At 37.1% G+C, this 9,957-nt stretch overlaps 1 protein-coding gene across 1 annotated transcript; it reads right to left on the reverse strand.

Moving 5' to 3' along the window:
* Window positions 1-1,160: 1,160 nt before the first annotated feature.
* On the reverse strand, window positions 1,161-9,503 carry LOC141346926 (G-protein coupled receptor 22). The gene is made up of 2 exons (XM_073851887.1): window positions 9,275-9,503; window positions 1,161-3,227 (listed from the first exon to the last, which is right to left on the reverse strand). The coding sequence occupies exon 2, from the start codon at window positions 3,117-3,119 to the stop codon at window positions 1,551-1,553; it is 1,569 nt and encodes a 522-aa protein (XP_073707988.1). The 5' UTR covers window positions 3,120-3,227; window positions 9,275-9,503; the 3' UTR covers window positions 1,161-1,550.
* Window positions 9,504-9,957: the final 454 nt, after the last annotated feature.

Here is a 9,957-nt window from a genome sequence, read left to right on the forward strand (position 1 = left end):
AGCAGTGAATGTGTGTTAAAATTCAGTAATCCAATAGAAGTCCAATAAAGTGCACCTATCCATCATAAAAATACTCCACACTGTGGATATAAACCAAAATCTCACGTATCCACTAATTGTCGTACGTGCATTCATGAGAGAGTAAGCATGTTTACGTTACAGATTTGCGCAAAACATTGGCGATATTTTATAAATGTCGATAAAAAGGTACTGTGAAATTACACCGTTTCCATTAACCAATGTTGTGCAACTAAAACGTGGCAATGGATTTTGGTGGGATTTTGACGGATTTTGGCTATATTTAATCGAAAGAGGCAAACGTTTCCATTGCAGTTTTGCAAAAGATTCCTCTTTTGAATTGCCTGAAAAACCACCTCATGCAAACCTTTTTTGCAATATATAGAACAGAGGTTTTCAACTCTGGCCCTCGAGGTCCACTTTCCTGCAGAGTTTAGCTCCAACCTTGATCAAACTCACCTGCCTGTAACTTTCTAGTGATCCTGAAGGCCTTGATTAGCTTGTTCAGCTGTGTTTGATTAGGGTTGAAGCTAAACTCTGCAGGAAAATGGACCTTGAGGGCCAGAGTTGAGAAACCAAGATATAGAAGGTTCTGCAAAATTGACACGTTTCTCGTATTTTCAATTCGAAATTTTAGTATGTGCAATTTTTTAAGCATAATAGAAACGCTGCTAGTGGCGTTCCAGCGAATGATGTAGGACGTAGCTGAAGCATAAGCTCTGGTAATTCATATGGGGGTTTCTTTTGTTCTTTTCACTATGCTTCCACATTTGTCACTTCCAAGTTTGTCAACTTGTTCGCCTATGTCCTACGTCATCCGCTGGAATGCCATTCACTTGTAAACACGCATATAACAGTTAGTAGAAGCTAGAGATTATGATTTGTAAAGTTTTAAATATATTTTTCTTATATAGATGCTTTGTTTCACTTTAGAAGGCGTTTATTAATCACCCGGGGCCATGTGGATCATTTTTTATGATGGATGAATGAACTTTATTGGCTTTTACTGGACCATTGTATGGGTCAAAATCATTGATTTTTCTTTTATGCCAAAATCATTAGGATATTAATTAAAGATTATGTTTCATGATGATATTTTGTAAATTTCCTACAGTAAATATATCAAAACTTGATTTTTTTCTCAATATTTAGATTTTTTTGCACCCTCAGATTCCAGATTTTCAAATAGTTGCATCTCGAGCAAATATTGTCCTATCCTAACAAACCATACATCAATGGAAAGAGCTTACTTATTCAGCTTTCAGATGATGTATAAATCTCAATTTAAAAAAAAAAAACTGACCCTTAAGACTGGTTTTGTTGTCCAGGCTCATAAATATGGTTACGGCCTTGGATTTAAACATGGTGAAATATGTTAAAACGCAGCTGAAAATATTCATATCAGCAGCTGAAAGCATAATACAAATATCTAAAATATTTATTAAACACGCAAGAAAATGACAGACGTACACAAGCAAATGAGCACTCAGATTCCGTGTGAGCCTACTTATAAGTCACAGACACGCAAGCACTCACTCTCGAACAGCCTCCGTCAGGCAGCGGTCAGTAGCGTCGCTGCAATCTGCCCTGTGTTTGCGGCGGATCCTGGTATTAGTGCGAATACGAGTCTGCGTGTTTTGCGGCCGCAGCCTGCGCAGACGGGTATGCAGAACCTTGCGCAGTTTTTGCCGTGTGAACGCGTACAGCAGCGGATGTAGCACAACCGTCCAATAAGCGAGCACCAGGAAGCAAAGTCTCAGGCGTTCCAGCCAATCAGAGGGCCCGATGGCCAACATGAGAAGGGGCATGATGGAAAGAGGTGCCCAGCACAGCAGAAACGAGAGAATGATGATGACGGACATGCGAAAGACTCGCCTTTGACGTTCCCGCCGATCTCGGTGGCGGCGAACCGCTCGACGCAGAGCCAAAATGGCTGATACTGATGCACCCACGCCCATGCTGGGCGGTCCGTGGACAGGGGCGGGGCTTAGCTGAGTGGTTACTGTGGACACAGTGGGCATGGGGCTCAAAGGCGCTGAGGATGTAGCAGGAGTGGGGATGTGGGGGCTAGTTATGACGGACACAGATGGGGTGGGACTCAAAGGTGTGGTTACCATTGAAGCAGTGGGGGTGGGGCTTAACGGCGAGGTTATCACAGACACTGTAGGGGTGGGGCTAAGTGGTGTAGTGAGTAAGGGAGTGTTCGTCTCAGTGTTGATGGTTACTGTTGTAACTGTATCTGAGGCGATAAGCGGCCCGGTCGAAAGCGGCGGTGGGGACATCGGTGTGTTTCTGTTCGAGTGATCCGGCGACCTTCTTGACTTTTTACGCCTTAACCACAGGCGATGCACAGGCCGTTTGCTGTCTCGATGGGGCCTCGGCGTGCGTCCGATGCGGATGCGCAGTGCCTGGAGAATCCGCGAGTATGTAAACAGCATCACAGCGAGAGAGCACAGAAACACAGGAACCTGTAGCAACAAATGAGCCTGTAGAGTTCCTCCCCACTCCGAACAAAGCACAGTGCTATTAGAGTGCACAAACAACCCCTCGCCTTGCCCTGAAACAAACCCCGCCTCAACGAACGGTAGGAGGGGCATGGCTAATGAAACTCCCCATACTCCAATAAGTAAAACTGTTGCTCTTCGAGGCGTCAGCAGACGATTAGCTGGTCGGACGCTGATGTCATAGCGATCTAAGCTGATGAGCAGCAGATTAAGTGCGGTGCCCACACTGGCGAAGCTGGCTGCTGATTCGTGGAGACAGCAGAGGAGGGCGTGGTGAGGAACCGAGGCTCCACCCAGGATGAGAAGCGTGGCAGTGATCGGCAGGCAGAGGAGACAGAGTAGCAGGTCAAGGGTGTGCAGGCTGAGCGTGACGGCATGACTGACGGACTCCAACAGGCTGCAGTGACCACAGTACAACACCAGCACGGTCAGATTGCCGCCCACCCCTAGGAGCAGCTCCAGGAGCAACACAGCACTCACTGTAGCACGGAAGCCGAGCCACGTCCCTTCCTGCTGCGCGAGGCCGGCCCCCACGCTATCTTCAGCCTGTAAGAGGGACAGACCGTGGCCCCCAGTGAAGCTGCCATCTGTCTCCATGGACACCACCGCCTCGTGCCTTCAGGCATAGTAACGCCAGCCACTCCCACTGGCCATGCTCCACCTACTCAGGTGTTTTCTTGGGGCGTTGATGAATGATTGAAAGCTCTAGATTGGGAAGACAAGAACAGAATGATAAACGTTCTTTAATGAGTGGGCCAAAATGTACAGTTTTTAATGGAGCAGGGCACAGTGAGATCCACTGTGACCCCTTTTCCACTGACAAGGTGCCAGACTTTTCTTATATATTATGTATACTTTTATTAAAAACATGTATTTTTTATAAATAATAATAAATATAAAAGACAATACTTAAATACATTTAAAATAACTGATTTATTTTTTATATTACTTTAACAAAATTATTCAAATGTAATATATGTGACCCTGGACCACAAAACCAGTCATAAGGTTAAATTTTACAAAACTGAGATGTATACATCATATAAAAGCTCAATAAATAAGCTTTCTATTGATATATTGTTTGTTAGGATAGGACAATATTTGGCCGAGATACATCTATTTGAAAATCTGGAATCTGAGGGTGCAAAAAAATCAAAATACTGAGAAAATCACCTTTAAAGTTGACCAAATTAAGTTCTTAACAATGCATATTGCTAATCAAAAATTACATTTTGATATATTTACAGTAGGAATTTTACAAAAAATCTTCATGGAACATGATCTTTACTTAATTTCCTAATGATTTTTGGCATAAAAGAAAAATCAATAATTTTGACCCATACAATGTATTTTTGGCTATTGCTACAAATATACTCCAGCGACTTAAGATTTTTTAAGGTTTTGTGGTCCAGGGTCACACATATATATATATATATATATGCATATAATTAAAAAATATATATATGTTTATAGAAATAAATCAGTAATTTAAGATTTTAAATGTTATTTTTATATTACAAATTTTTTTAATGTATTTTTACATTTTATATACAGTATAGATACATAGATTTAAATATTTTGTCAAAATAAATTACTAATAAAACTAGAAATAAATTAACAGGCATTTATACAAACAGGTATTTATATATAAACATTTTATAATATATATTTAATATAAAACATCTTAAATTACTGATTTATTATTTAGTGTTTTATTCTGCATTTATTTTGACAAAATATTTAAATGTGTTTGTCATCTGTCTATCTACATATCTGTCTATGCATGTAATTATATATATAATATACATTTTAAAATATATTTAAAACTATTTTTATAAAAATACCTTTAATATATATATATATATATATATATATATATATATATATATATATATATATAATTTATAATATATTTTATATTAAATATTTAAAACATTTAATGCTTATTACTGTTTTATCAAAATTTTGTTTTGATAAAATAATATCTGAATTTTAATATTGATGCATCCCTACTAGTATCATAGTGAGTTACGTCATCGTCACTCATTCAAGTCAGAGCAAACGCAGACTAGGACTAAGAGAGATTGACAGACGCAACCAACTGAGCACTGGCATCATTTCAGTGGAATAGGGGTATGACTTGTCCTTCTGAAGTGTAATAAGGTATTGATCTACCGAGACAGGACAATAAAGAGGAGTATGATGTACACGTGAGTGATCGTGTATGTGTGATCCTGCAAGTTTTTGTGTCCAACGAGAACTACTCAGACAGATGAATTACATCACAGAATGATCTGTCACGCATGACCAAGGACACAAACGACTGCTGAAACCTTGATGAATTTGGCTACGGACACAGTAGTGTACATACTCAATGTCTGAGTCAACGTGTTAAAGAAAGACTCATTTTTTCGAATAAACTCAAAATCTAAAATATATGGCGTCAAAACAAGCAGCTCTCAAATTATAGGCTGCACAATCACAGCAGCCTGTCATTCCTCTCCCCCAAAAAAATCATAAATATATAAATAAATAAATGAGTTCGACTTGAGACTGATCCCATTTCCAGGATGGTTGTTACTATGGCAACTGGTCTACAGTTTAAGAGTGGTCAAAATACAAAATTTTGAGTTTCTGCATCCGTGGCTGTTCAAGTGGGGCTCAGACTTTGCTTCTTGAGCACATCTGTGATAATGACCGCAGGAGGAAAGTTTTGATGGTTAACACAATGAGACTGAAGAGGGGGGAGGGCCATACGGCTGGCGTGCCGATGAGTCCCATGCCATGCTGGTAATGAAAAGAGGTCACTGCGGCGGAAATTTTGACTGACAGCGGAAGACATAGATTTAGGATTCTGGAGTATGAATAACTGAAGCTTGACATCTTATGCTCACACAAGTGAGACTGAGGCAAAAATAAGCAAGACTGACTTTTGTCAGAGATGGCAGATCACGGCGTTGCACGTATAAAACTAAAGAGTAGTGAAAGAAAAAGAGAGGGAGAGAATGAGATGAGTGGGAGGTGCAGGTGCACAGTGTGTTGTGAAATCGCTGGAGGAGTTTGTTTTTACCTCCTACCCTCTATCCATTACTGTGCTATGCTTGAGATCCATCCATCTTTCTTTAGACTAACCACGCCGTCTCAGCTCTTTCTGCCATTTATCAGACTCTATTTCATTATCGTTGTTTTCCAAGCCAATTTGGCCTGTCCACGCTGGTTTGTAGCCTGCCTGTTAAAGGAATAATTCAGCCAAAAATCAAAACTCCAAAACAGAATGTTCTGCGGAACACAAAATATGCTCTTCATGGAGCTTTTTTCCATACAATGGCAGATTATAGTGATCCTGTGTCAAGCTCCAATAGCAAAAGAATACTATAAAAGCATCCATGTAAATCCTTTGAAGCCGTATGATTGCCTTGTAATAGCTTCGTTCGACAGTTTGGGATCAGTATGATTTTTATTGTTTGTTTGTTTTTTAAAGAAGTTTCTTATGCTCCTCAAGGCTGCATTTAGTTTTATCAAAAATACTTATAAAAACTGTAATATTGTGAAATATTATTTAAATTTAAAATAACTGTTTTCTATGTGAATATATTTTGAAATGTAACTTATTCCTGTAATGCAAAGCTGAATTTTCAGCATCATTACTCCAGTCTTCAGTGTCACATGATCCTTCAGAAATCATTCACATATGCTGATATATTATCAATGTTGGAAACAATTGTGCTGCGAAATATTCTTTTATACTTTTTTCAGAATTCTTTAATGAATAAAAAGTTAAAAAGAACAGCATTTATTTAAAATTTAAATATTTTGTAACAGTGTTTACCAAGGATGTGTTACATTTATAAGATTTCTATTTTGAATAAATGCTGTTCTTTTTAACTTTTTATTCCTCAAAGAATCTTAAAAAACTATCACAGGTTCCAAAAAATATAAATTATAATAAAAGTAATAAATCAGCATATTAGAATAATATCTGAAGGATTATGTGACACTGAAGACTGGAGAAATGGCTGATGAAAATTCAGCTTTTAATCACAGGAATAAAATTATACTTCAAATATTAAAATAGAAAACCATTATTTTAAACTGTTATAATATTTCACAATATTACAGTTTTTTTTTTTGTATTTTTAATGAAGTAAATGCAGGCTTGATGAGCATAAAATGTATATCTATATCTAAAAATAATGTATATCTAGAAACACATTACAAATTTACTGATCCTAAACTTTTGAAAAGCAGTTTATTGTAGTTTTTATTTTTGTATTTTCTGTTTTCAAATTAATTTATTCTAGAGCTGTAAAACGTTTAGTCACGATTAATCAATTTAAAATAAAAGTTAGTGTTTACATACTATATGTGTGTGTACTGTGTATATTTATTATATATATAAATACACACACACATACATGTATGTTAGATTTATATGTAAAATAAGGCCTATTTATATTTACATATAATGTAAAGAATGTATATACAAGTGTTTACATACAAATACATGCAATACATACAAATATATATTTTAAAATATATACATATATGTGTGTATTTATACAAGCATAATAAATATACAGTGTACACACATAGTATGTAAACTTTTATTTTGAATTGATTAATCGCGACTAATTGTTTTACAGCTCTTTTTTATTCATCAGTTTTGTTTGTGTGTTTCTGTCATTTCTATTGTAGTTTTTTAAATATGTCTATAGTTTTTGTAAAACCAGTTATCTAAGAAATTATGCTTTGGCTAGCTGAAATAAATATTTTTTTTAAATAAATTGACTTTTTTTTTTAATGTTTAAATATATATATATATATATATATATATATACACACACATATATGTGTGTGTGTGTATATATATATATATAGTACAGACCAAAAGTTTGGACACACCTTCTCATTCAGGTGTGTCCAAACTTTTGGTCTGTACTGTAGATATGAATTCAACTGAAAATAACTTGTGAAAAAAAATTCTTTCAGGTGGTCAAATAGCAAATAGTGGAGCTCTGCAGCCACCTACTGGTAAAAGTTATTTGTAGTTTTGTTTTTTTTTACTTTTAAAACTGGATTTTCCAAAAGATGGGCAAAAATCTTATACTAAACCATGTGAAATTATCCATGTTATCCCCATGAATTAAAGTTAGAAATGTGGGTCTTTTATAAAGTGAATTTTACATAAAAAAGCAGTTTTTGTATAAAAATCCATTTAAAAAATATTTATTTATTAATTTATATATATTTAAAATATCACTAACCCACTGAAAACTGCACAAATGTAGAGTAAAAACTTTAATAAACAGAAAAATATACAGTACAGACACAAATGGACACAAACTTTTAGTCTGTACTGTATATATATATATGTATATTTTTCTTTTATTTAAATTTTCAATAGTTCTAGTTTTTGATAACTATTGCTTTTTAGTCCAAATATTAAAGCTGCCACATTAAGATCTGCCACCTGACATCAAATCTGTAAAGCCTCATCAAGATTTTTCCAAATTTCTCCACTGTTTCACAGAAAAACAACAACAACAACAACAATTTTGAAATGACACACATGTGAGCAAACAGTCACAAAATGTTCCTATTTCTTATACAACTGCACATTCATTCAAACCACACATGAATGCAACAAATTGCACATATGCATGTGATAATAAATCTGTTGCCGTGTCTCGGTGGACAAAAGGGTCCTACAGTTGTGTGGAGTCCAAATTGATTTATAATGAGCTATATTAATAGTGGAACAAATATGCAAATACACTAAATTTGTTTACAGATCTTTTGGAAATGAAAGAGCGTGACAATATGCGAAACTACTCTCACTACAGAGTGAAGAACCAAAATAACTCCACATCTAAGGAGCTAAAATAGCTGATGATCTAGATTCCTCTTTCCTTTCATACACATTCCCAGGCTACTTATATACCTGCTCCACACTCCATTGTTCCTCACTGTTGCTTCTTGTCCTAAAAAGCAGCTGTAACATTTAATCTTATTAGAAATATACACACACGGTTTCATACATCATCTTCTCCCTATTCTTCAACTGGCATCTTGCCGCCTGATCTGAAGTGCATCTGAAAATCCCTTTGACTGTAATCAGTGAGAATGTGCTTGCATGTGGGAGCAAGATGATGATGATGATGGGTGTGATGAATGTCAAATGATTGACGCAGGCGTATTTAACTTTTTTCCCCTCAATAATTTGCCGGAGTCACGTGTCTCTGAGCATGTGCATGTGTCCAGTTGTGTTTGAAAGCATCAGAGAGCCCTTATGCAAATTAAACTGTCATAATAATCAACTCATAAGCCTGGGAGTGCACTGTGACTGATAATAATGGCTGTTCAATCTAATGAAAAAACAATAATTTGCAATACAGCTATTTAAATGACATCTTGAATTTAATATACACGGGCTGACTGCAGATTACAGGCAACACATGGATTTGCTCGGTAAACAAATCGTCCGTAGTGGCGACATACCCCGCATATGACATTGCTGCCAATCTTTTTTTTTTTTTTTTTTTGCAGTGTAAGGAATATTAGTAGTCGAGATCAAACGACACTGCTGATTGTTTCTCATCATCTATTCCCAGGCGCGCTCTGCCAAAATGTACCACTTAAACAGACGAAAACGAATGGAGAGTGATGGTGAAACGGAACCGAATGGCAATTAAGTGAAAAGATCAATAGCCTCGTGAGTAGTGTGAAGATGCATCAAGGAGGTTTTTACTCACCTTGCCCCGCACGCCGGGAATCCCCGCTACATTCCACTGCGGTCCGTTCAGCGCACACGCTACTCTCTCTCTCAGCACACTCTACTAGAGCGCGAGATTCCTAGGGGCTTCAGGACAGTCCGCTGTCAGGTACGTGCCCGGAATAAATGTTGCACCTTCAGTGGTGCTAAACGGTGATAGAAATCGCCACTGTGCTTCTGTGAGTACCCATGAGTGCCGCTACCCTGTGTACTAGACGTACTGAACCCGCTCCCGCTGCGCCAACGCGCATCCACACACACACACACACACACACACACACACACACACACACACACACACACACACACACACACACACAAACTGCGTGCTTGGCGGGATTTATTAAATATGGGATCTGTGTGGACAACGCGGTATAACTGTATTCTATTATTTGAGTTCTTTATTTTATAATTCGCATTACATTAAAGGGATAGTTCAACCAAAAATAAAAATTCTGTTATAAATTACTCACCATCATGTTGTTCCAAACCCGTAAGACCTTCGTTCATCTTTGGAGTACAGATTAAGATATTTTTGATGAAATCCGAGAACCCCGACCCTCCATAGACAGCAAGGGTAACGGTCAAAGAACAGAAAGGTAGTTAGGACATTGTTGAAATAGTCCATGTGACATCAGTGGTTCAGTCCTAATTTTATGAAGC

The sequence above is a fragment of the Garra rufa genome, chromosome 12 (genome assembly GCF_049309525.1).
Source record: "Garra rufa chromosome 12, GarRuf1.0, whole genome shotgun sequence".
NCBI lineage: Eukaryota > Metazoa > Chordata > Actinopteri > Cypriniformes > Cyprinidae > Garra > Garra rufa.